Genomic DNA, 27,248 nt, shown 5'->3' on the forward strand with positions numbered 1-27,248 from the left:
TCCCCATATCTTTATTAAGAATTTATTATGTGGGTCTTGTTTATGTAACATTACTTCGGTCTTAACACCAATTTTAAGTATTAGCCTTGAGTATCAAAAAAATCTTCCCATAAATTCAGGCAGTCATTCAGATTTGGGAAATAGCATATAATTAAACCTCAAGTTAAAAACACCATAAAAGAAATATTCTGGATGAAACAGAACAAATGCTAAATAAGGTCAACGCTAAGGAATAAAGTTTTTTTGGCAATTTATAATATTTCCAGCATGTAATACAGACATCCAATACTAAAATCAGGTTAAAAAAGCAAAAATCCACATCTGTTTCAAATTCCATGCTTGTTTACAAAGGCTGAAATCACAATTTTTAAACAAAAGTTCAACGTTGGCTCTTACCTCATTGTAGAAAAAATGCACGGTATGATTGTTAAGTTTAAGGGAAAGAGTTTTCAAGAAGGATATGTAATAAGCCATAATTTCCTCATCAGAGAAGTCAAACTTGTGCACAATGATAGAGTTAACATGGTTATTAGACAGCAGATAATCTGTAAGAGAATGATAACACTGTAAAAAAAGTGAAAAACTAGATTGATCAGTCAATGGAAACATGAATATCCACACAAGTGATCAGTATGCCTCATAGCAAACTAAGAAGGGTTGTATGCTTAAGATAGGAAGAAATAAAAAGTATTCTAGGCTCAAGATACATTTCCATTAGTAAGATTTAAAGATAAACAACTGATTATATCTGATATATCCATCGCACCTTCTGGGTTTTCCTCTTAATATAGGGATATGGCAAAAGTTTTTTCAAATAATTGTCAATAATAGGGGAACTTTAAGTACAGTATCCTCTTTTGCTCATTTTTAAATTAAATTTAAATTAACAAGGTTGGTTAAATGTTGTTTCATTCATGCTCCCGTCCCCAACATAGAAAAGCTACTTTGTACAGAAGGACAAAAAACTATTAATAATGTTACGAATTTCCTTACTATCGAAAGGGGCAGGGAATATAGGGCTGAAGGTTATCGTCATAAAGCAAAAAACATATTGCTGCTCTGAAATACCAAATCTCAGGGATGCGCATGTCAAACTACACACACAAATTGACTATGTCATTCAAAAATGGGTTTGTACTCAAAGCACAACAACCTACGTGCATCATCTTTTAAAAGAAAATCTAAATTATACAAAAATTAATTTTCCAAAAGCAATTTTAAAATAAGGAAGGACACTGCTACATATCTAAATATTCCTCCCCTTCTTTTAGGTATGAACACTTCATTCTCATCCAAGACAGCTCTGCTCTCTGCCAATGCCATCATGTCTGCATCTGGCAGAAAGTATGTCACAGTCCATTAGAGCAACTCTGCCCAGACTCCCCCTTCCTGTTGAATATTGCCAGACTCCAGCCAACTCTTCCACAGGCATGGAGTTTAGATCCCTTAACAATCTGGGATCTACCACCAGTAAAAGTTATTCAGATGATGTCTTGGGCAGGGGGGCAGGGGGGGCGGGGGGGGGGGGGGGGGGGCGAGGGGTGGTGGGAAGAGGAGAGCGAGGGAGAGAGCAAGGGTGAGGGGCAGGCGCAGAAAACAGAGAACACCAGAGAAAACATAAGGCAGGTACATCAGAGAGAGGATGAGAGGAAGACTAAAGGCAAACAGAAAGACAAGAGAAAATGCGTTCTGATGAAAGCTCATCCATCTAAACCATTAACTGTTTCCCTCTCCACAGATGCCGCCTAACCGAGTACTTCCAGCATTTTCTGCTTTCATTGCATTGAGAAAATGTTTGCTTTCTTCATTTAATGTGAGCTTAAATTTTCCAAAAAAGTTGCATTTTGAAGCCAACTGATTAACTCACGTATGATTTGTTGAGAGGTCAGCTAATCATGTATTCTAAATTCTAGATTCTAAATTCTAACATCTACGACACAGAGAGCAGGAGATAAAGTGAAGACGACAAGAGGAAGGCAGTTTATTTCGTCATTCCAATGTGATGTATTTTAGTTTTAAAAGCGAACACTCAGAGAAAACAGATAAGAGGGTGAGAACGGAAGGAGAGGAAGAAATTTCTTGGTTGAAGATGAGGGGGCCCCGAGTCTTTTGGCACCCAACGTGAGGGCATGGGAGAGTGGATAGCAGGCTCTGATGAGCTGAGTAACAGGAAAGCCAGGGAACAGGATATAGGTGTTGAGTGGGTAGCTCAGAGGGGAAAAGATAGGGGTGAGGGATTGGTAGAAACAGGAATGTGCAGTGGGAAGGTGAGGGAGCAAGCTACAACTTGGAAGCAAGGGGTGGGGGGTGCGGGGTGAAGGAAGCATAAGTTATTGGACGAGGGCAACATAGCCACTGAGGGCTAGATTTTCTCCACATCCACTAGTGCAAAAGTAGCCAGTAGCCACTGGTGGCTTCTCTCTGTACCACAACACCCTGCAAGTACAACCCAAAAAGAAGAAGAAAAAATAGGGCAGAGAAAGAGACTAAAGCAGAGAGGGCAGAGTCAGACACATACCAAATGAAGACACCAGAGATAAGTAAGAGCGTGACCATAATCTCTGACTTACCATAGGCAACATTGCAGGAAATCAAGTAATGATTTATAAAGAATCAATACCACATGCAAGTAACCCCTGGTGAGAGTGGTCCCCTTCAGGAATAAAATTAGTGGTCATATAACAGAAGGTGGTAAGGTTCATGGTAAATGGAACAAAACTGATGCCATTCTTTTCTAAACTTTTTGATGCAATGATAAAAACAGCCTCAGTAACAATTTAGTTTACTTCTAGTGTGTTCACTCTAGATGCCCACAGTTTCAGAGTAAAAGTTGAAAGCAAGTACAAATTTGATTTTCAAAAAATTACAAAAGAATCTATACTTACACAAAGAGGTTTCATGGCTAATATTTTCAAACAGGATATTGATAGTCTGAAGGAGCTGTACACAAACATAGCGTCCGGATTTCTGGCGCAAGATATTCAAGAAGAAAACAAACATGTTTTTCTCCAAGAAAAAGCTGCAACAAAATGTTTTTTCATTAGATGATTACATTGTAACTGAATACTATTTCATTCAGTGGCAAGTCTTCAATACAGATCCAATGCCTACTACTCCAAGTTCATCCTAGAGAGCAAAGACAAGTCCAGCTTCTTTACTCCACAACCAACCAACCCGATAAAGCCTTCTCCCTACCCGACCACCAACAATGTGACAAATCCATGAACTTCTTGCACCAAGACTTAGACAATCCATTCATTCAGTTGCCTCTGCTGTTTCCATTCCTTCCCCATCGCCAAACTACCCTGACCCAGACATGAACTTACGTCTCTTTCTAGTTTCTCTCCCATCTCCCCTCATCTTCCTTTCTCTTTCAAAAGCACAATTATCCCCAACTCCTCAGAAAAAGCCACCCGCATGCCCTCCATCCTTGAAAACTACCATCCCATCACCAACCTCTCTTATCCTCTCCCAAGTCTTTGATGATAATGTCACTTCCCAAATCCATGCCCATCTTTCTCAACTCCATGTTTGAATCTCTCTAATCAGTTTTCATCCCTGTCACAGCACAGAAAAAAGTTCTAGCCTAAGTCACAAATGACATCCTATGTAACTGCGACCATGGTACACTATCCCTCCTCACCCTCTCTGCAGCCTTTGACATGATCAACCACACAATCCTCCTCCAACGCCTGTGCTCCAATGTCCAGCTTGGTAGTACTGCATAGCTTGGTAGTTCTCCATAGCTCTTAACTGATAATACCTAGAACATCTCTAACAATGGATCATCTTCCCACCCCACACTATTACCTTAGGACTTCCTCAACAATCCATTGTTGGCCCCCTCCTCTTACTAATCAATATGCAGCCCCTTAGTGACATCATCCAAAGACATGGGGATCATTTTCTGTTTGTAGACTGAAGACGCATAGCTTTACTTCTCCACCAACACTCAGCCCCTCCACTGCCTTTGTAATGTCAGACTGATTGCACCTCATTTAAGAGAGGATGTTGGACAATTACCCCCAGTAAAACATTTGGAAGATTGAAGTCATTGCCTCTGGCCTGCCACCTTCCCCTAGCCACCAATTTAATCTCCTTTCCCAAGCTCTATTTCTGGCTGAAGTCGACTGTTCACAACTTCTGCGTCTTACTCATCCCTGAGCTGAGCTTCCAAGCTATAGCCTCTCCAACACAAAGATCACCTATTTCCACTTCTGTAACACTGTCTTCTTCCACCCCTACCTTGGCACAGCTACTGCTGAAAACCTCATCCATGCACTCATCGCCTCCAGGTATAACTAGTCCCATGGTCAGTCTCCCACCCTTCACAAAGTTCAGATCATTCAACACTCTGCAATCCTGCACAAAGTCCCATCCACTTACGATGGTTCACTCAACACATCAAATTTTTTTAAAATCTTATTTAAATTGCGTCCTAGCTCTGAAACCTCCTCCAATCCTACAAGACCTCGTCTCCAACTCTGGCCTTCTATGCATCCCCACTTGCTTGGCAACCCATTTGACAGCTGTGCTTTCAACCACAAAAGGATTTACTCTCTGGAATTCCCTGCATAAACTCCTCTGACTCTCAATCTCCCCCATTGAAAATCCATCTCTTCAACCCCACTTCTTTGGCTTGCCGTCCATTTAAATCAGATTATGCCTCTATGAAGCAACTAGACATTTCTCTATAATCAAAGGAGCAATATAAATGCAAGCTGCTGCTGCTGTTGAAGAAAGAATAGAAGCCACTGTAGGCCAATGAAATTCTGTTAAGCTGGCCAGTATCATATTGCTATGTATTTTTTCCTCAAATGAAAAAAATACTAGAATCCCTATACCAATAGAAGCGTAACTGTTATCAGGGTGGAATGTTACCTTTGTTAAAGTTGCAATGTCTGTGTGCATCTTTGATAACCTAATGCACATAGTCATATCTATTTCACTTGCACAGAATGGGGTGGGATGTGTTTTTGTATGTAGACTGAGACTAGAACAATATATTTGTACAATAAGCAGCTTTTTTTTCCCCATTCATTCACGATGTAGGTGTAACTGGCTGGGTCAGTATTTATTACCCAATTCCAATTGCTCGTGAACATGATGGGGAGTCATCTTCCTGAGCCATTACATCTGTGCGGTGAAGGTACTCCACAGTGCTGTTAGGTAGAGTTTCAGGATTTCAACTCAGCAATGATGAAGGAACAGCAATATATTTCCAGGTTAGGATGATGTGTGACTTGGAGGGGAAGTTGAGGGTGGTGATGTTCCCTTGCATCTACTGCCCTTATCCTTCCAGGTGGTACATGTCACGAGTCTGGGAGATGTTGTTGAAGAAGCAACGGCGAGTTGCTGCAGCACTTTGTGTAGATCGTATACATTGTTGCTACAATGCATCAGTGGTGGAGACAGTAAACATTCAAGGTGGTGGATGGGATGCCAATTAACTGGGCCACTTCATCCTGGATGGTTGTCAAGCTTCTTCAGTGTTATTGGAGCTGCACTCATCCTGGCAAGTGGAGACTATTCCATCACACTCCTGACTTGTACATTTTAGGTGATGGGCAGGCTTTGCGGAGTCACTCTCCACAGAATTCCCAGCTTCTGACCTGCGCTTGGAGCTGCAGTATTTATGTGGTTGGTCCAGTGAAGTTTCTGATCAACAGTGGCTCCTAGGATGTTGATGGTGCGGTACTCAAAGACTGTAACGTCATTAAATGTCAAGAGGAGGTTGTCAGACTTTCTCTTGTTGGAAATGATCAATGCCTGGCACCTGTGTGGCACGAATATTACTTGCCACTTATCAGACAAAGCCTGAATGCTGTCCAGGTCTTGCTGCTTGCGAGCATGACCACTTCAGTGCCTGAGGAGTTGCAAATGGAACTGAACGCTCTGCAATCACCAGCAAACATCCCCACTTTTGACTTTATTTATTTATTTATGATGGAAGGATGATCATTGATGAAGCAGCTGAAGATGGGCGGGTCTAGGACACTGCCCTGAGAAACACCTCCAGCAATGCCCTGGTGCGGAGATGATTAGCCTCTAACAACCACAACCATCTTCCTTTGTGTTCAATATAACTCGAGCCTGTGGAAAGTTTTCCCCGATTCCCACTGACTTCAATTTTACTAGGGCCACACTCGGTCAAATGCTGCCTGATGTCAGGTCACCTCATCTCTGAAATTCAGCCGTTTCGTTCACGTTTGGACCAAGGATGTAATGAGGTCTAGAGCCGAGCGGTTCTGGCTGAACCTCACTGAGCAACGGTAAGCAGGTTATTGGTGAGTAAGTGCCACTTGATAGCACTGTCAGTGACACCTTCCATCACTTTGCTGATGATCGAGAGAAGACTTATGGGACAGTAATTGGCCAAATGCATTTATCCTGCTTTCTATGGACAGGACATAGTTGGGCAATATTCCATTGTTAGGCAGATGTCAGGGTTGTAGCTGTACCCAAACAGCTTAGTAAGAGGCTCGGCTAGTTCAGGTGCCCAAGTCTTTAGCACTGCATGCTGGGATGTTGTCAGGGTCAATAAACCTTTGCTGAATCCAGTGCACTCGGTCATTTCTTTACATCACGTGGAGTGAACTGAATTGGCCGACAACTGGCTTCTCTGATGGTGGGGACCTCAGGAGGAGGCCAAGATGGATCATCCACTTGGCACTTCTGGCTGAAGCTGGCTTTATGGATCTGGATAAAGTCAGGTATAAATGTAGTTGCTGACTGTTGGAACACAAGAGCGTGCTGAAACCACTGTATGTTTGTTCCCAGAATTGAGGCAACTAAATATCCTTTTTGCATTTCACATGTTGTTCAATAGAACTATACTAAATTACCATTATGAGCTTGATTATCTGATGTCAAAACCCACAAGACTGGTGTCTTCAGAAAGTCAACAGCATGCATCAATAATACAATATTCTATGGGCCAGCTTCACAGGGTGTAACACAGGGTATCTGCACAGCACAGCATTATGACAACATGCTGACCCATGTCATGACAGGACACAGGTTTGTGCCCATAAATCTCTCTCAGGGTGTTCTTAGGCTTGCCTTTAAGGGAGACAAAGAAAATCAATAATAGGGCTGTGCTTTCAAAAATGACAACACAGCATCAACAAGTTGTCTACCTGGCCACTTGTCTGGAGTCTATTTCTATTTCACACTGAAGCCACATAAAATATATTTGGCCATGGATAAAATAGATTAAAACAGAATTTATTTCATGATCTTTCTACACAAATGAAAAACCATGAATATGAATCATGACTTACTCAAAAACAGAGCTGTCATTTTGATCTCCCCAAATTAGGATTTCTGTAATAGAACGAATGGTCTCCACCAGCAGGTTACGATTACTATCCGTCACAGTTGTGTTCTTTGTTAAGACATGGTACATGTACCTATGGAAACATTCACATTTAACTATGAATTCATACCACAAAATCAAGTACAGAACTGCAAAATATCTGGTCATATCCATATTACTAGGGATCACAATGGTATCTTTGTATCCCTGTGAAAGAACATTATTATAAAATTGAAGTTTTGATAATACAAGGTCCAGCAGCCTTTTCAAGTTACAACTGACCCAGTATATATTACAGTATACGTTATAAAATATAGGCCCAGATTTTCCAGTGGTAAACAACAGCAAAACTGTCAGCATTCACCCTCATTACTCCACTGCAACTGTTAGCAATTTCCGGAGTCCACACATGTGCAAAATAATGTGGAAATCCAGAATCTTTTGTAAGTCTACATTATTGCTGATTGATCAACTTGACTGCTCCTTTCTCTCCCAATTTTCCTGTGGAAAAGTTACCTGGCCTTTACATGATGTCTTTTGTCAGCCGAGTCCAGAGTGGAAGCCAAATAGTTAATTATGTAGCACCATTTTGTGGTCAGCAACAAAGCAACAGCAATCGCCAGTGACCTCAAAGAGTTTCCCACAACTATCCAGAGATTTCTGTGGCACAGACCTCCACTTTCCCAATGGCAGTTTAAATCTGGTGCCCATTCAAGGGAATGTCTTGATGTGCAGCAGCAGTAATGTCAGCAAGCAGGGCAAGCAGCCAATCATATTGAAGCACTCATAAGCCACAAACCAGGAAGTCAAAAGCACTAAATCCCTTCACTTTTAATTTGAATTTTAAGATAGCATGATGATTAGGTTAAGGTAGAAGAAAAAATATTTAAAATCTATAAAAATTTCAAAAATATAGGAATTAATGGAGAAATTTGACATTTCACAAATATAAAATTAGTTTTTTCAGGACCTGAAAGACTACTTATATAAGTAATTATGAAGTTAGGATGCTGTTTAAAACCCAGTTATAGCCTATTCAACAAGGTACAGCTTTGATATGTTTGCATAGCAAAACTAACAGCATAAAAGTGGAAGGTTTTATCAATTCACTGGTTGCTTAGGATTTGCACTCTGGAGGTAGCTCAACACACCCTCAGTAGAAGCACAGACTCACTGTAAACAGCTTCTGGATATACACATTACATTTGCACATGTGCAAACTCTAAAAGTTGCTGTCGGTTTCAGTGGAGTAATGACGGCGAACGCTGACAGTTTTGCTGTTGTTCACCACTGCAAAATCTGGGCCTATTTTTGTCATGTATACTGTAATATATACTGGGTCAATTGTAGCTTCAAAAGGCTGCTAGACTACATATATTTTCAAAACCTCAATTCTATCATAAATATGTTCTGCTACTGAGACATGGTTGCTCATTGGCATTTCAGCACATATCTCAACGTGTAAACTCTTTTCAAAGAAATTAAAAGCTGGTGGAATAGGAATGAAAGATGTCAATTACTGGGTACGTCAACATAAATGGCTACATTTCCACCCACAGATTTTGCATATTTCTCCAGCGCCACTAGGTGGAAACCAAGCAGTTCACTGTATAATGGATTTATTTTCTGAAGCAGAAACAATATAGTTTGAACTTCTTAATTTGGTTCACTCCCACAGAAAACATTACTAAGAGAAAACAGCATATTAATTTCCCAAGTTTGGGAAAAAGGAACAACTAGCATTATGATGTACCTGGCTGCAATATAATCACACCCCGAGCTACCTATCTTGCAGCAACAGGGCGTTTCCAGTTCAGATTAGGAGTGAATATAACTTAATGAAGAAAAATTACTATATTTGATACCTTGATTTGCAATCATATCCCAGACTCAAATTATCTAATGCCATGCATGAAGAAGTAACTTTGGAGGTGCATTGGGGTATTGTAAAGAACCTTCAAAAACGGAAGGGAAAAATTGTGTTTTAGCATGCAACTCATTTATAACACAGATCTGTTACAGGCCAGAGTGGAAGTCTACTCTCTCTGATGTACACTGCACTGATGATGGTACTGTTACAGAATAAGTTTCACTCCTTCAAATACCCAGAAGTGTTAATCATAATTATGCATGTGCTTATCTAGAACACAGCCATTCTGACTGACAAATTACAAAGTTTTTCATTTAGGAAAACTGCTGCATTATCTATCAATGCTACTAATGTAGAGTAACGTATGCAAAGAGCAGAATTTGTTTTCTTTTTAAGCAACCGTATGTAGACAGCTTTAGTTTTACTACAAAAATGCTGTTTAAACTAATTTCACTAACATTTCTTTTTTAAAAATGCATCACCAGTAGTAAAAAAAAACGTACTCAACCCTGTCTGTGTTTCAGTACAGAATTTATCAGAAGTAAAGAATCGATAGACTATTTGCTGGGCTGGGAATTATGTACTACTAAGCAATCTTTTAATAATTGATGTTTGTGCAACTGCAAAAAATGTTAATTAACTTCTGCAACAATTGCTTCGGAATTAAAAAGTGACAACTATTTTTCATGAAACCATTTTCAATACTACTCCCTCCACATCTGTCAGTCACAAACCTGCAGTTTAAGGGGAAATTTTCTAGCCAGATTGGAAACAATTGGTGAAAGCAAAAGTTAGAAAAATAACAGTCTTTGAGAAAGTCTTTTACTTGCTCAATGACAGTTACATTTCTAACTTCTGCCAGTTCTCATGAAAGGTCACAGACCTGAAACGTTAAACTCTGACTCTCTACACAATTGCTGCCAGACCAGATGAGTATTTCCAGCACTTTCTGTTCTCATTGCAGAGTTCCAGCATCTGCAGTATTTTGCTCTTGCAGAAACAATTGGTGATCTGTAAGCTGCCTTTTGACAAGGATAGAACTGGACATTGATAATAAGAGGTGGAATTAAGCAGTCTTAGTGACAGATAGGATAAAGAATTTTAAGCCAAGCTAATCAAGCAAGGGAGCTGAAGTTGCTCATCATCAGGTTTGGCATAATGGGCAGGAAGTGAGATGGAATCAGTGAGATGGAATCAGAAGTCGTAGTTAGTCCACAGCTAGAGTACTGTATGAAGTTCTGGTCATCGCATTACAGGAAGGATGTGATCGCACTAGAGAGGGTACAGAGGAAATTTATCAGGATGCTGCCAGGAATGGAGAATTTTAGCTATGACAAAAGATTGGATAGGCTGGGGTTATTTTCTTTGGAACAGAGGAGGCTGAGGGGAGATTTAACTGAGGTGCACAAAATTATGATGGGCCTAAACAGAGTGGATAGGAAAGACCTATTTCCCTTAGTAGAGGGGTCAATAACCAGGAAGCATAGATATAAAGTAATAGGAAGGATGATTGGAGAGGTGTTGAGGAAAAATATTTCCACCCAGAAGGTGGTGGGAGTCTGGAACACTGTCTGAAAGGGTGACAGAAACTTTCATCGTATTTAATAAAAAAACCTGGATATGCACTTAAAGTGCTATAACCTACAGAGCTACAGACCAAGAGCTGGAAACTGGGATTGGGCTGGATAGCTATTTTTTGGCTGACACAGACCCAATAGGCCAAATGGCCCCCTTCTGTGCCACAGATCTTCTATGTTTCTAAGCCAAACGGCATGGCTTTGGTCTTGACAATGTTAAGTTGAAGAAAATTTTATGTCATCCACAACAAACAATCGGACAGCAAAGTAGCAAATCCCTGAGGAGTCAAAACCAGTAACAGAAATGTAGAGCTGAGTCAGCAACATTAAATGGAAGCTGACACTGATAGATAGGGACAGGTAGGAGTGGAACTATATGAAACAAAACCACGGAATCAGAACATGGAGGAGAGGCAAAGGAGGAGGATGGAGCAGTCAACCATTCAGGAACAACAAATTGCACTGCAATAGCTTCTTTAGCATAGAATAAAATTCCAAAGCATTTCACAAAGACATAGTTCAAAATTGGACACAAGCCAAAGTAGTAGATATTAACAGAAGTAACCAAAAGTTTGGTCAAAGAGGTGGGCTTCAAGTCAGCCTTTAAAGGAGATAGAAAAACAGAGGGATTGAAGGAGGGAATTACACCACATTAAGTATTGGTGGTTGACACAGCCACCAGAGGGGACTGTATGACAAAGTTGTAGGAATGCAGAGTTCCTGGAGGGTTTTAAGCCTGGAAGAGGTTACAGAGATGGGGAGGGTCAATGCCATGAAGGAATTTAAATAAGACGATGATATTTTTAAATTGGGATGTGTTAGTTAGCTAAAAGCTATTCTAAGTCTGCAAGGATAGGGTGACGGGCAAGCAGGAGTTTTTTTTTGAACAACTAAAGTTTACAGAGGATGAGGCCCACCAGTAGAAATCTGGAGGTGACAATGGATGCATTAGGCCTTCAGCAGATGGGCTGAGATAAGGCATGGAGGCAGGCAATGCCAAGGAGTTGGAAATAGGCAGTCTTTTGTGATGAAGATATGAAGTAAGAAGTTCAGCTTACGATTGAAGGCCAGGGAGAGCGATGGAAATAATGGCAAGAGTATCAAGTTTATGGCAGGGGCCACAGACAATAGATTATTCCAAAGATTAACTGAAGGAAATTGGAGTTCATTTGAGACTGGATGTCAGACAAGCAGCCTGACAACACAGTGGAAGGACCAGGTAGGTAGTGAGAGGTAGCGGTGGGTGTCATCAGTCTGTATGTGGAACCTAATACTCATGACTACAAATGATGTCACGAAGGAACAGCATATAAATGAGAACGAGGAGGTTCCCATGGACATATTTCAATCACAGCAAATATCAATGGCCATCCAATTCCTGGCCAACAACTACTCTCCTTGCATTTATTTAACACTTTAGGACTAGCACACAATAATTTGAAACCCATTATTCAAACTAGAGGCAGACACACTCCAGTAACATACAGTATTTGAAAACAGTGGTGTAGGACTAGTTTTTCTTTTAATATTTTATACAGCTGTTTTCTGCTAATTGAATGTGTGGCTTATTGCTTTAACACAATTAACAGCTGAAATTACATTTTATTTCTTAAGAAATCTGCACATGGGAACAGCTAAAGTGTCACTTCCACTGTATTAGTCAAACTGGAACTAATCTTTTGTCACATTTTAATCAAGTGAGAATCAAGGTCTAAAAATAAATCTATGAAACAAGTGCTTTCAATGAAGATAAAATACAGCACTGAGCTGAAAAGTCAACCATTCCCCAAGCATTTGGTCAGTTCATTTATTCCTACTTCCCATTATGGCCGGTGTTTAAAATCAAAGCTGTTCCCATCACGCAAACCATACCCTCAAGTATATTAAGAAATTAAAGGGCTCAAATGGTTTTTACTCATCAATCTATGGTAAATAGGCGAGAACTTATTCACCGATACATTCGCAATTAAAGTGTTATATTTTTTTTTAAACTTTCGCCTTTTTTTTAATCCTCCCCATCTTCCAGATCCGATCCGGTTCTAAAAACTTTTATGCAGCAAACCAATTAAATAAAACGTGTTACCCTGGTTCACTATGGCTGCTTCATAAGCGACGGGAAAGGGTGCTTTACACTAAATATAGAATTAAAAAGCGGGCAGGACTGCAAGTAGAAGCGTTATTGAAATACTAAAAGTAAACATTTAGCATGTCCCTGACGTCAAAGGCCTGGACCCGAAGGCCTCGTCCATCCCGGATATACTACTCTACGCTTTCAGCAACACAGCTCCAGGGTTTCTCTGGATACAATTTTTACACAGCCACTCACTTCAGATGCTCCAACGAGTGAATGTTTCTAGGGGACTTCCCAGAGCTCCCACCGACCCAGCTTCTCGAACGACCGAACATCACTTCTGGACACTTCTTTCGCACATACTATTGCGATACATTAAAATATAAGAGTGACATTCAAACCTATCACCAACATACTACCGGAGTCGGCGACAGACGCAGCATCATTCTAACGGGCGTGGGGTTCTGGGAGTTGGAGTACGTTTTCCGGGTCAGGCGAACACAAGACAACGGAAGTGCGGTTAACTGAAACTACAACTCCCAGAGCTCTTTGCAATTTGACTAATTTTTTTAAGCACTCTTGGTTGTTCCGTCACGACATTAACGGGTAAAAGGTTATCAGTGAACCAAATGTTCCGATGCGGATGATTTTTTTAATGCACTTTTTGAGCTCCACAGCTGTGGTGGTAGTGGTGGTGACGTCTAGCGCACGCGACGATCTTGCAAGAGGTCGCAGAACATCTCCGTGCGAGACAAGCTGCCGGCTCGCCAAAAAGGGGCGGGGTGTGTCTGTGGCGGGGCGGGACAATGGCTGTGTCGTCACGTGATTGACGACAGACTGAGCCATTCAGCGGCCCGCCACTGCGCACGTGAAGGGGGCGGGGCTGAGAGGGCGGGCGAGAGGGAGGGAGGGCGTGTCTGACATTGTCTGGAGCTCAAAGCCTTGGCGGCGGGGGAGGGGAAGCCAATGAGAAGCCGAAAGGAGGCGGGAGTTTGAGAGCGTGGGGGGAGGGGTGGAGCGATGCAGGGCCGAGCGCCTCGATCAGTTTAGGTGGAGAGCGGCGAAGCGAACGGCGTCGGAAAGTCAGGGCCTTTTATCCCCCTCTCCCCCACCAAAATAAACACTGAGTAAATACAAAACAAGCAAATGTCAGCGCGGCTGCGAGACGCGCCAGGCAAGTTCGCGACTGCCGCAGTTTTAACCTGCCACCCGCTGCCACCTTGAAGCCTATGACCATTTATGCTGACCTCGATTCGGTGGAGTCGCTCCTCGATGAGTTGCCCTATATGTTTTACGTGGGATTGTTTTTTGTGAACGTGCTGATCCTCTACTATGCCTTCCTGATGGAGTACATCCTCCTCAATGTGGGAATCGTCTTCCTTCCGGACGACTTCGATCAGGCTCTCGTCGACCTCGGCGTCCTGTCGGATCCGGCATCGGTTGCCTATGACACCGATGGCGAGCTGGATGTGTTCGATGGCTACTTTGACTAACAGCAATAAAAAAAAACAGGCTTTGTGATATCAATAATTTTTTTCAACGACATCAACAAAAAAAAATGGGCAGCTCAGAATGACAGACCTTGTTTTGCAAGCAAAGCACTTGCTGAAGTAGGGGATAGTTATCTGTTTAAACGTTTCTGTGGCCAGAGTGCTGTGGCTGCCCTTCCTAAACGTGTCAAGATTGCAAATAATAATATGGATTATGTATTCCAGAGCATTTATCTGTTTATAATGATGTTTACCGTTGCAAAACAGAACTGCCTCTCCAGGATTATAAACAGTAGGTATTGGTTCACGATTTCTCTGTTCACTCACATCCCAAGAGGTTTAAATACCCTGAATGCACCACAGATAAATATTGTTCATAACTGCGATCCACACTGTCACTTTATGAATTTCTACTAAGGACTCTACGTAATTTAAGATAGCTGTGAAAATGGTATTCGTGTTTACATCACCACTAATCTGTGCACTGTTCTGACAATTTTTGGCTCAAGCCTGATGGAATAATCCTAAATGCATAAAAGTATTTGTAAACCTGGTGGTAAATCAGGATATCTTTTCACTTTTATCAGAGGAATTATTTGTTCTTTGTAGAAGTTATTCTTGAAAGGAGCAAAATGATTATCTTATTAGAATGTGCGTTCAGCCTGGCTGATGTGACTAAAACAAATATAGTTTTGGTTGGTTTTGCACCTGACTAACTCAGCCAATCCCGATTTTCTTCCAAATCAGTATCTCAAATGTGATGATGGATATGTTTTTCCAGGGAAATAGAATCAGCCTGCAAATGGGTGGGACTAACCTGCTGCATTCTACTTAGCATGTCCACATTGTAAGTAGCAGCCCTAGTGAAGGTAGTAGGAGGCATACTACACATTAAACTAGTTTTTAAGGTTATTCCTGAGATGGTAGCGTGACAAATAAGCAACTTAACTGTCAACAAGGCACACTGCTCTAATTTTTAAAGATGGCTGCAATCTGGTTCTTCCTTTCAGTATTTTATCAGTATGAGTTGCAAATAGCCAGAAAAATAAAACGTTTTAATACAGTCCAGAAATAACTATTGACCACCATAAGATTTCTTAACAGTTGTAATGGGCTAAATTTCACACATTTTCTGACATGGTGTTTTATGAAAAAGTATAAGTTACAAAGGAAAGTGATGAAGCTGCAAGTGTCTCACTGGAAATAGTTACTGAATGGAATGATGAGGTGTTTCGCCCCTCTGGGTTTACGAGAAATTCCAGCCTGAAATCTCTGCTTCTGTCATGGATGATGTAGCTGTCATTGCAGTTATGGAGTCTATACTGTAAATGGGAGAAAGTTTACCTGTCAGTGAGGGCCTTGCAGGGCCTTGTTTCTCTTCCACAACATTATCTTTTATTAACTGCTTAGCAGAGTGCTGCAGAGAGATTCAGATCTAAAATGCCACTCTAAAACTTTTCTGTATCTGCTGAAGCAAAAAAAAAATCCCTTGAAGGTTTAATTTCCCTCATCATGTTGATGATGATTCTTTAAAGCTGCTTGTTAAATCCTTAATTCTTCCAAATTTCCCTGCTTAGAATTATGTTAATTCAATTATTGAGCTGAGAGAATCAGGTGCTTAAAGAAATTAAAAGTCTAGGAAAAGTGCAGCACTTCACTGCTGACACAATACAGTACTGGAAGAGCTAAAGCTGTGACCTATTGACCCAGACGTCATTGGCATAGTAGGATGCTCAAAGGCTGGGTAAATTGTTGAACACTGAAGGTCGCTTTAGTGTGGAAAAGCTGACTGTCTTTAGGCTCTATGATAACATATTTGGCAAGTGCATATTTATTCAGGTATACAATAGGTCTTTTACTATGGAATCTTTTCACTAATTTTCCATAGGCCTTAATAGGTATGCGGTGATTGATGTCAATAAACAGCAGCAGCAGAGTATTGTTAGTGTCCATTGATGGTACTTGCTGAAGGGCAATGCACACTGATAATGTTTCCTGAAAATGATTCCCCACTGAAGTCACTCTGTGAAGAATACGTAGTAATAAATGATAGTGAAAACTTCTCTCTCACATGGATACTTTACATCCAGTGAAATCTAATTTTAAATCTAGCCAAGTAATCATTTCAAGAGCTGAAAGAACAAACAGTTATACATTGAGAGCTATATCATTTTGTGATCAAGAGATGGCTGCATTTTACTTAAGGATCCAGTGCTTGCTATTCTTTGTTCTTGAGGGTCTTGGCAGACTGCTGAAATAGCTTTTGTAAATTGTTGATACAAAGCCTGTGGAAATGGAAACAGTTGCCACAGCATGCAATCTTTGTATTAAATTGGATTCTTATTTTGACAAACTCACGCTTCCGATACATTCTTGTTCCCAGGTGACATGGCATAGTGTGAGAGAGCATGAGTTTCTCTCTCTACTATTCACCCAGCCACCTGAAAGATCACAGTTTTGATTAGCACGTCAAAAGAAGATAGTCAGCAGAAACTCACGGGATGAGTGGATCATCTCAAGCTGCCTTTCCTTAGGCCCTAATAGTGGCCCAGGTGCAAATAACAATTACCTAGTGTGTTTAGTTATAGATAGATCAGCATCATGAGAAACAACCAATGCTGATACTAAAGAAAGCATAAGCTTTCTATTGGCCTAGATTTTTCTATTCATTCCTGGTCATTTTTAATGTCTGTGTTTACTCCAGTTTGATTTTCTTTGCTATTTCTACTCATTGTTGATCAACTGTCTAGCCACCAATCAAGCTATCAACCTGTCTTCAGTCTATTCGATTTCCACCCCCCCCCCCCCCCACTCTTGTTCAAGTGTTGTTATCCTTGCAATTTACGCTCAGTTCTCACCAGATTTTCTTGCAACTTGCCCATCAGTCCCCACCCCTTTCATGGGTATGACAAATTGGAGTTTGTTGTGTATTTTGTGAAAGAAGTAAGTTAAATCAATAAGATAAAACTGATGGAAAGTGTAGGGGGGCTACTTAAAAATGTAATTAGGAGGGCGAAGAGGGGGCATGCAAAAACACTGGCAGACAAGATAAAGGAAAATCCCAAGATGTTTTATAAGTATAGTAAGGGCAAGAGGATAACCAGGGAAAGAGTAGGACCCACTAGGGACCAGTGTCAATGTGTGTGTGGAGCCGGAGGACGTAGGTAAGGTTTTGAATGATTACTTTTCATCTGTGTTCTGATGTAGGTGTAGAGATCAGGGAGGGGGATTGTGATATACTTGAACAAATTAGCATTGGAAGGGAGGAGATATTAGCGGTTTTAGCAGGCTTAAAAGTGGATAAATCCCCAGGCCCAGATGAGATGTATTCGGGCTGCTATGTGAGGTAAGGGAGGAGATTGCAGGGCTCTGACAAATTTTCAAATCCTCTCTGGCCATAGGAGAGGTGCCAGAGGACTGGAGGACAGTGAATGTGGTACCATTATTCAAGAAGGGTAATAGGGATAAACCAGGTAATTACATGCCAGTGAATCTAACATTAGTGGTCGGGAAACTATTGGAAAAAATTCTGAGGGACAGGATTAATCTCCACTTGGAGAGGCAGGGATTAATCAGGGATAGTCAGCATAGCTTTGTCAGGGGGGAGATCATGTCTAACAAATTTGATTGAATTTTTCGAGGAGGTGACTCGATGTGCAGGTGAGGTTAAAACAGTTGATGTAGTCTACGTGGACTTCAGTAAGGCTTTTGATAAGGCCCCGCATGGGAGATTTGTCAAGAACAAAAGAGACCATGGAATCCAGGGCAATTTGGCAAATTGGATCCAAAATTGACTTAGAGGCAGAGGGTGATGGTCGGGGGTTGCTTTTGCGATTGAAAGCCTGTGACCAGTGGTATGCTGCAGGGATCAGTGCTGGGACCCTTGCTGTTTGTAGTGTACATTAATGATTTAGACGTGAATATAGGAAGTATGATCAGTAAGTTGGCAGGTGACACAAAAATTGGTGGCGTTGTAAATAGTGAGGAGGAAAGCCTTAGATTCCAGGACGATATAGATGGGCTGGTAAGATGGGTAGAACAGTGGCAGATGGAATTCATTCCTGAGAAGTGTGAGGTGATGCATTTTGGGAGGACTAACAAGGCAAGGGAATATGTAATGGATGGTAGGACCCCAGGACGAAAGGAGGGAGCTTGGTGTACTGGTCCACAGATCACTGAAGACAGCATCACAGGTCGATAAGGTGGTTAGGAAGGCATATGGGTTACTTGCCTTTATTAGCCGAGGCATAGAATATATGAGCAGGGAGGTTATGATGGAGCTGTATAAAACGCTAGTTAGGCCACAGCTGGAATACTGTGTACAGTTCTGGTCGCCACGCTATAGGAAGGATGTGATTGCACTCGAGAGGGTGCACTAGAGAAAGTCACCAGGATGTTGCCCGGGCTGGAACATTTCAGCTATGGAGAGAGACTGGAAAGGCTAGGGTTGTTTTCCTTAGAGTCGAGAAGGCTGAGGGGGGACCTGATTGAGGTATACAAAATTATGAGGGGCATAGATAGGAAGAAACTTTTTCCCTTAGCAGAGGTGTCAATACCAGGGGGCATAGATTTAAGGTAAGGGGCAGGAGGTTTAGAGAGGATTTGAGGGAAAAAATTTTCACCCACAGGGTGGTTGGAATCTGGTACACACTGTCTGAAGGGGTGGTAGAGGCATATATCCTCACAACATTTTAGAAGTATTTAGATAAGCACTTGAAACATCATAGCATGCAAGGCTATGGGCCAAGTGCTGGAAAATGGGATTAGAATAGATAGGTGCTTAATGGCCGACACAGACACGATGGGCCTGTTTCTGTGCTGTATAACTCTATTACAGGTAAAATGGTACAACCCCAGTGCTCTGTGCTGGGATATGAGTTTGCACACCACCCCTGTTACACATACGTGCAGCTCTTGAGCCTCATTTGTACTGTGGTTTGGAGGCAATGAGCAGAGGCCAACTTCTCCACAAAAAAGGACAACATTACAGAGAAGTTGGTCACCATGAGTCACGATCACTGAGCTCCTGGTGGCTAGTTTCAGGCTCATGGAAGTGTGGGGATCAGGGTGTGCTCTTTGTCAGATGTAGTGATGGCACACAGCGGGATAAAACAAAGTGGAGAAATATGATTTTTTAAAAAGGCGAGTCTTAGCCTTGATAATTTAGAAGCAAAGAAATATACATTTTTCCAGTATAGAAATCCTGTGTCTTCTACTTGGCTTCCAAGCAACCCCCATTCAATTTTGCCTTCTAGCTAATGTTGTGCAGAATGGAAGCTGAGCAGAGTGGTGGATCAAGCCTGTATCCTCCCATTATCCTAACATTATACATTAGTATTCAAAAATGCAGTTCTAGACTGCTTTCCCTTAAAATTTGTTTTATGATGAGGGAAGAAAGAGAATTAATTCATCTTATCATGTTGTTCAACAATGGTAAGTTTATCATTTTTGCTTCCGATCATTTCAGTTTTATCCCACCCCTATGTGGCATGAAAATCCAACATGCAGCAAGCACGAATTGATAACTGAGCCTGAAATAGCATTGTTGTACAAATCAGTAGCCCTTTGCCTGAAATGGTGCTTTCTAAAACTGCTGCAAAATAAAAACTGGTGAACAGGCCGTAGTGTGTATGAGCCAAAGGTACACTTACTTTTTATGCAGTGTATTGATTACAAACAAAAGAACAATGGAGTAGGGCCAGCCAGTGTTTTCCAATCAGAGAGCAGCTGTTGACTTTCTTTTTATTCTTTCATGGGATGTGGGCATCACTGGCAAGGCCAGTATTTGTTGCCCATCCCTAATTGCCCTTGTCAGCTGAGTGGCCTGCTAGGCCATTTCAGAGTGCAGTAAAGAGTCAATCACAGTGCTGTGGGTCTGGAGTCACATGAAGGCCAGACCAGAGAAGGACATTAGTGAATTAGATGGGTTTTTACGACAATCGATGATAATTTCATGGCACCGTTACTGAGACTAGTTTTCAATTCCAGATTCTTTTTTTAAAATTAATTAATTGAATTTAAATTCCATCTGCTGTCATGGTGGGATTTGAACCCTTGTCCCCAGGGCATTAGTGTGATGCTCTGGATTACTAGTTCTGTGACATTACCACTACACCACTGCCTCCCCTCAAAGGTTGCTGTAAAGAGTTCACTAGCAGCCTTGTCATCAGGTAATATTACAATTGCCTGCTATTACAAAGGAATTACAACACAAATCGTCCATAAATACCAAGAGGGAAGGGTTAGACAATCAGTCTTTGACAGAACGGGTATTTCACGAGTGATTAAAAAGAGTGCGTCAGGAATGACTTTGTACTTCAAGGTATTTTCTTTCCTTGCTCTTTTTAGGCATTCAGCTGTTATGCTTCTGGCTGAAAGACAAGCTACTCCCTGCTTCCACCATTGCCACTGTGAAACCAGCCACTGTCAGGTGTAGTAGAGACCTGGATTGATTATTTTTTTTTGCCCCCTTCAGTTTCTTGATTCTCATGGGGAACTAATGGGACTCTGCTTAGCACCGCTTCAAACGACTATGATGGAAATTAAGTGAGTGCACCCAAGGGTGCAAAATAAAGCTTTAAAATAAACCAAGCATCTTGATTTCCATGAAAGTACAAAGCAAAAGGAAAAATGATATGATCTGGTGGTGAAAGGCTATGTGTAATCTCTCCAGAATTCTAAGTTTTAAAAGTACTACCGGCTAAATAGAAAACTTCGATTTTGATCCTTGTTTTTACTGAAAAGATATTTCTAGTGTGTATTTAATAGTCTGGGGTTATTGAACAATCTTGTAATCTTGCTGCAGTTGCAAACCTGTTATTGTGACTGATAATAGAGCTACATACACTAAAGATCTCACTGCAAAGATTACAAAAACTCTCAGTATACCTCCTGTCAAGTAAAATTGACACTACAAGAAATTGACTGTGGCCTTTTGGTCCTCAAATATAGAGAGAAAAGCGATTAAGAGGAAGCTGTCTGAGGGGTTGGAAGAACAATTCAGGATTGGAAGTGACATAGCAAAATTCTAACACAATTTCCCAACCTTTGTTCCTTCTCTGTGCTATTCAACAGGCTGGAAGAACTGGTACTTGGAGATGTTCTGCCTTGGGAGAGTCACTTTGAATCAGACAATTGAAGAGAAGACCCGAAAAGGGCTTAGATTGCCACATGAATTGGATAGTAATAGAAATAACCAGTAGCAATACAATGCAAGAGCTCCATGTGGGAAATGCATTTGATGGGAAAAGAGACAATAATATTTGTGCTTTTTGCACCAACGTATCTCTAGCATTAAACACTGAACTAACTGTTGGCTTACATACACTCCAATAACATGTGGCTTTTAATGCAAATGGGTTGATTGTTACTGAGCTTAGCGTGCAACACAACAAGGATTTGCATTATTCATAATTCAGTCATGCATTTCTTGTGACTGGAACTGCAGATTCATTTAACTGGTTCATTTTAAAGAATCACATTAACTGATCCGGTTATGTAATGTTAATATTTACTCAATTAAAAGTTACAATTTTTTGTTACAACCTTTCTAGTGAATGATGAATGCTTTTACAGTTACATTAATCTATTATGTATTAAATATGGTATGTGGGGGCATGCAGCAGTCAAACTCATTTAATTACTTATAGTACTTGTTACACCTCTAGTGCGTTGACAAGTTACTTTGTGTTATAGCTGTTATACTTCCTGTCACTGCTTGTGTCGCACATAATGGCTGCTATTTTATTGAGAGCACAATCTGCCAATGGATTCCCACAGGCCATTTAAAGTTCTTTCTGAATGTTTTCCTTGATAGCTGAAATTTCTATTGTCCAAAAATAAGGATTTAAATAAAATTAGAAAAAAATACAAATTTCATAACGATTAAATTTATGCACTAAATTGTGTCTTTTAATGACTGATTTCTCAGGATGTATCTGCATTGTTCAGTCACCTGCACTGATGAAATAATTTTAGTTTCTAGCAGTATCTACTTAAGTTTTTCAAAATTATTGTAGGAAAGCTGAACACCATATTTCAAAATTGCAAAGGCAATATGTGAACAAAGAAAAGACAGACTGCTAATTACACTTTTTTGTTCAGCTTTTTTGTGTCTACAGTTGGGAAGTTCATTTATGATTAGAAAGAGGCAGTATTTTTCCTCATCGTAATAAAGTTTATTTTTTAAAGATGTATTTTGAAATGAACAGTCTCTAATTATCTCATCTGTTATGTTGACAGCCAGAAAATGCAAACATTCTAATTAACAATTGGAAGAGAGTGCCCTGATTTCGTTTTTTCAAATAAGCAAATGAGTTAAATTTTGAAAGCTGTAATTACCACCTGTGTTTTCATGGAAATTACAGTGTTTATACTTTAAAACTGAGTAAGAATGACAGACCACCAGATATTCACCACCAGAAATCGATTATAAATCATGGAATTCAGTATGTAGACAGCGCGCTTAGAAGGTCACAAACCAGGGTTGCTAGAACTGGGCGTTTCCTGCAAACCCCCATAATGTTTTCAGAGCTATGCCAAGCTCGACCCCTCCCTCACTGCTCCCAGACGGAAATTACTGACCAGTAAACAAAACTTAATATTCAACCCAAGGTTGTGGCAAACTTTAGATGTACCTTCCACAGTTCTGCCAATCTCCAGGTTGCTCCTCAACAGTGATGCTAAATCACTCAAATCTGCCCCACTGCAATACTGTCAAACGTCAGGTCCATCATCAAAGCCCTGGTCTATCCCCAGTGCTACCAAATCAATGTTCAAGTGAAGCTCTTAAGGGGAGAGTTGGTTGTGGGGAAAAGACAGGGTTACTGCTTTCCAGGATGATCCTGGAATACTGAGGGGCTTTGGTAGAGGAAAGTGAGAGGCCCATTAGGTCCAGCAAGATCTGGTGACCAATAACCAAAGCAGTAATGCAGCAAATACGCTGAACGTCCATGCATCTTAGGGTATTCCAAAATTGAAAAACTGATCTGCTTTTTAGTTTTCTGCATCCATAAAGTAATGTAAGAATTTTGCCAGCACCAATTAATCTATTGATGCCAATAAGTCCTGATTTTCAATTTAGAGCGACAGCATACAGTCCCTAGTGAGGATCAGGAATAATAAAACAGAAAAGATTGAACTAATTTGTATCTTTAATATTCCTGCAACAGTAAAGATGAGTAAATGTGTGTTATTAAAAGGGTGCACTTAATAAACCTGTTTAAATTCAGGACACTTGTTCAGAATCTCCCTTAAAACTTAACGGATGAAATTGGCCATCCAGAATTTCCCTTTTGGCACATTGAAATTAGTTGGTAACACTATAACAACTCTTCAATCGTTGAAATTAATTAGTAATGTTATAACAGTAACAAGAACATCTGCTATTCTTTCCTACCCAGAGGAGATGCGATTACCTCTTGAAAAAAAAGACACTTATTCTTCCTTGACCCAGAAGTGGGGATGTAACCTCTCAGCCTGTTACAATAAACACAGCTAAAAGTTGTACCATTTCTTCCAACCAACCACGAGCAGAGGCATTTAACTTACATTTAAATAGTGCCTTTAACTTACAAAACCACCTCAAGATACTTCACAGTGGCAGAAAGGGGAAAAATAATGCCTTATTGGAAGAAAATGGAAGAAAGATTGAGGGTGAACAAAAGTTTAGTCAAAGAGGTGGGTTTTATGGAGCATCTTACTGTAGGCAAAGGAGGTAGAGAGAACTTGAAGGAATTCCAGAGAATAGGACCTAGATGGCTGATAGAGAGGGGTGAGGCTACACAGGAACTTAAGTGTAAGTATTAAATAAATCAATAAAAGTGCAACCATTCTGACCATTCAGAATACATTACATTTATATAAACAATGGCAACATTTCAAAGTGAAAAAATTCACTTGTCACATCTAGCAGTCACAAAAGAAAATTTCGTCAACACATTTGCACCAGGCTACCTGGCTCAGTGAAATTGCACAGTAATTACTGCAAAGTTGAGAAAAGATGTGCTGCACAAACTTAAGTCTTTTGGGAACTCAGTAACTTAATCTAATGTAAATCCCTTAACTATAAGAGCAACCCAAGAGACTTTTATCTGTCTAGGCAGATTCAAATCCAGTTATGAAATGACATTGTTCCAGCTCATTGCTCTGTAGCCTATGTCTTGATAAATTGTTTTTGCAGTGAGTTTGCTAAGAGCGTGAACTTTTTATCAATTAAAGAAAGAAAAGAGTTATTTAAACAAAATCATCGCCAGTTAGTTCAACATTTCCAGTTTTTATAATTTTAATTAGTATTTTTGGGTGAATTTCTGTGTTCATGAGGGTGAGTTATGTTAACATTGGGAAATGGGACATTTGTCAGCTAGGCCTGGTACAGCAGAAGTTGAGTTTAGAGGAGAACTTCCTCTATTCTGCCATAGCGAAGGTCCTAAACCCAATCCTGAGTGGAACACTGGTACACCAGTTTGACTTTAATTTTCCATATCTATCATCCTTGTGGGCTGTCTGAATAAGATTGGGACTGCCCAAATCATTTCACACAGGATTCTTATAACTAACAGAGAGAAGACTTGTTGCCTCATTATTTTGGACTGAATTTACATGTAGTTCCCAGAGGTGAAAGATCCAGGTGCTAAGCCACCACACCAGCCATTGCCTTTAACTTTAGCTGTTAATAAGTACAGTGTTTTTAAAATTGTTATTGGATTAAAAATGAATAAAGATGTTAAACAAAAAATTAGATATGTGGAGTTGCTTCTGACGACCTCCTAAACTGAGTCAAATGAAAGTTCATAAGTCATTAGAATAGGGCATTGCACAAAGCTACCATCTTTTTCATTATATATAGTTATGCCTTTTTGTTTGAGCATTTCTGTTTCACTTTGAATAGATTGCAACTGCCATGATTTTTTTGCTTACTGCAATCATTATGCTTGCTTGGTTTTGGCACATGAAGCAGGTTTTCCATTGAAAACTATATAAATCAACTCTTAGGAAATCTAAAAATAAATCAAAATATGTCATATTTCACTGTGCAAATTTATCTACTGAATTGTCTCTGTATTTAATAAATGTGTTAATAAGGTTTTTACTTGAAGGACTCAACCTTTTTCAAAAGCTTGGCTTGGATTAGATCGTTTTGCCTAGTGCTGAGACACAGAGCCAATTGTGCAATGTACCTAATTTCCCAACATGCATCAGTACCATTTAGTCAACTGAACTCTCCACTATCGTCCAGCTGGGTGGGACTGCACTTGCCTGGTTCTATTCTTATCTAATCGTAGCCAAAGAATCACCATCAGCTTCTCTTCCCATTCCCAGTCAGTTACTTCTGGATTCCCCCAAGGCTCTATCCTTGTTCCCCTCTTACTTCTCATCTACATGCTGCCCCTCAGCAACATCATCCGAAAACACATCAGTTTCCACATGTATGCTGATAACACCCAGTTTTACCTCACCATCACCTTTCTTGACCCCTTCATTGTCTCTAAATTGTCACACTGCTTGTCCAACATCCAGTACTGGATGAGCTGAAATTTCCTCCAATTAAATATGGGGAAGACTGAAGCCATCGCCTTCAGTCCCCACCACAAACTCCACTCCCTCACCACCAATTCCATCCACCCCTGACAACTGTCTGAAGCTGAACCAGATTGTTTGCAACCTTGGTGTCATATTTGAGCTTTCAACCACATAATCTGTGCCGTCACTAAGACTGCCTATTTCCACCTCTGCAGCATCGCCCAACTCCACCGCTAAACTCTTCTGTTGCTCAAACCCTCATCCATGCCTTTGTTAACTCCAGAGTTGACTATTCCAATGCACTCCCGGCCAGCCTCCCAGTCTACCCTCCATAAACTTGAAGTGATCCAAAACTCTGCTAACTCACACCAAATCCCATCACCCCCGTGCTCACTGACCTGCACTGGCTCCTGGTTAAGCAACACCTCGATTTTAAAATTCTCATCTCATTGCCTGACCTTCCCTACCTCTGCAACCTCCTTTGGTCCTACAACCCTCCAAGGTATCTGTGCTCCTCTAATTCTAGCCTCTTGAGCAACCCCAATTTTAATCACTCCACCATTAGTGGCCGTGCCTTCAGCTGTCTAGGCCCCAAGGTTCTGGAATTCCCTCCTTAAACTTCTTCACCTCGCTTTAAGACACTTCTGAAAATCTACCTCTTTTACCAAGCTTTTGATCATCTGCCCTAGTAGCTCTTTTTGTGGCTCAGTGTCATTTTATTTTGTAATGCCTGTGAAGCGTCTTGGGACTTTTATATGTTAAGGGTGCTATATAAATACAAGTTGTTGCTGTACTGAAAATATATTTTTCTTTAGCTTCTAGCAATTTTTGCCAAATAATTTTTCAAAATTACAACGGCCCGAGCACAAATTTCAAAAACTAAATCCAGGGGAAGTTATACTGAGGGGGTAGTTTTAACTCAATCCACCTGATGATAAATTTACAGGATAGGATCGGCTGTCTATTTTACACCTGACCCCACTTTATTTCCCATCCGACAGGATTAATTTAATCTTGCCAGTTTCTCAACTGACGACGAAGGTTAAAATTTCTTCCCAAATATTCTTTATAAACCAGAGAGGCTGTGTGTGTGTGTGTGTGTGTGTGTGCGCACAAAGAACGAAATTTTAATTTATTGATTAAACATCTTTTGTTTTGTGTTCTGTAAACCTTAGACAATATTTTAAGTGGACGGTGAAGTGGGTGGGTGGGGAGAGATAGAGGGACCCGAGAGAAAACAAGAGATAATGGGGGTAATTTCTGCCTTCACCACCAGTCAGTAACTTTGCCTGCCCATTGCAGAACCCATCTGATTTTTATCCCAATATGTTTATCTTTTCGTCTTTCAGGTAATGTGCAATGTTTAATTTTGCAAAAACAAATACCTGATAAATTTTGAAGC

At 40.6% G+C, this 27,248-nt stretch overlaps 2 protein-coding genes across 4 annotated transcripts in view; one reads left to right on the forward strand and one right to left on the reverse strand.

Annotated features, from left to right (window-relative positions):
• The window catches only part of clec16a (C-type lectin domain containing 16A), a 302,517-nt gene extending 289,311 nt beyond the window's left edge, over positions 1 to 13,206 (reverse strand). The window contains exons 1-4 of the mRNA XM_068056378.1: positions 13,092 to 13,206; positions 7,284 to 7,412; positions 2,886 to 3,019; positions 397 to 545 (exon numbers count right to left, since the gene is read on the reverse strand). Of these exons, the coding sequence (XP_067912479.1) occupies positions 397 to 545; positions 2,886 to 3,019; positions 7,284 to 7,412; positions 13,092 to 13,171 (492 nt within the window). The 5' untranslated portion in view covers positions 13,172 to 13,206. The remainder of the gene's footprint in view (positions 1 to 396; positions 546 to 2,885; positions 3,020 to 7,283; positions 7,413 to 13,091) is intronic.
• A 605-nt stretch (positions 13,207 to 13,811) lies between these two features.
• On the forward strand, positions 13,812 to 25,380 carry dexi (Dexi homolog (mouse)). Of its 3 annotated transcripts, XM_068056381.1 has the most exons (3): positions 13,812 to 14,618; positions 20,675 to 20,756; positions 21,401 to 25,380. In XM_068056381.1, exon 1 carries the CDS (start codon positions 14,066 to 14,068, stop codon positions 14,327 to 14,329), a length of 264 nt encoding a protein of 87 aa, XP_067912482.1. In that variant the 5' UTR covers positions 13,812 to 14,065; the 3' UTR covers positions 14,330 to 14,618; positions 20,675 to 20,756; positions 21,401 to 25,380. The 3 variants fall into 3 exon arrangements, with proteins under 3 accessions (XP_067912482.1, XP_067912481.1, XP_067912480.1); XM_068056380.1 differs by lacking the exon at positions 20,675 to 20,756 and having other exon boundaries at positions 21,278 to 25,380; XM_068056379.1 differs by lacking the exon at positions 20,675 to 20,756.
• The last annotated feature ends 1,868 nt before the right edge of the window (positions 25,381 to 27,248 follow it).

This window comes from Heterodontus francisci, chromosome 24 (genome assembly GCF_036365525.1).
Source record: "Heterodontus francisci isolate sHetFra1 chromosome 24, sHetFra1.hap1, whole genome shotgun sequence".
Lineage (NCBI taxonomy): Eukaryota > Metazoa > Chordata > Chondrichthyes > Heterodontiformes > Heterodontidae > Heterodontus > Heterodontus francisci.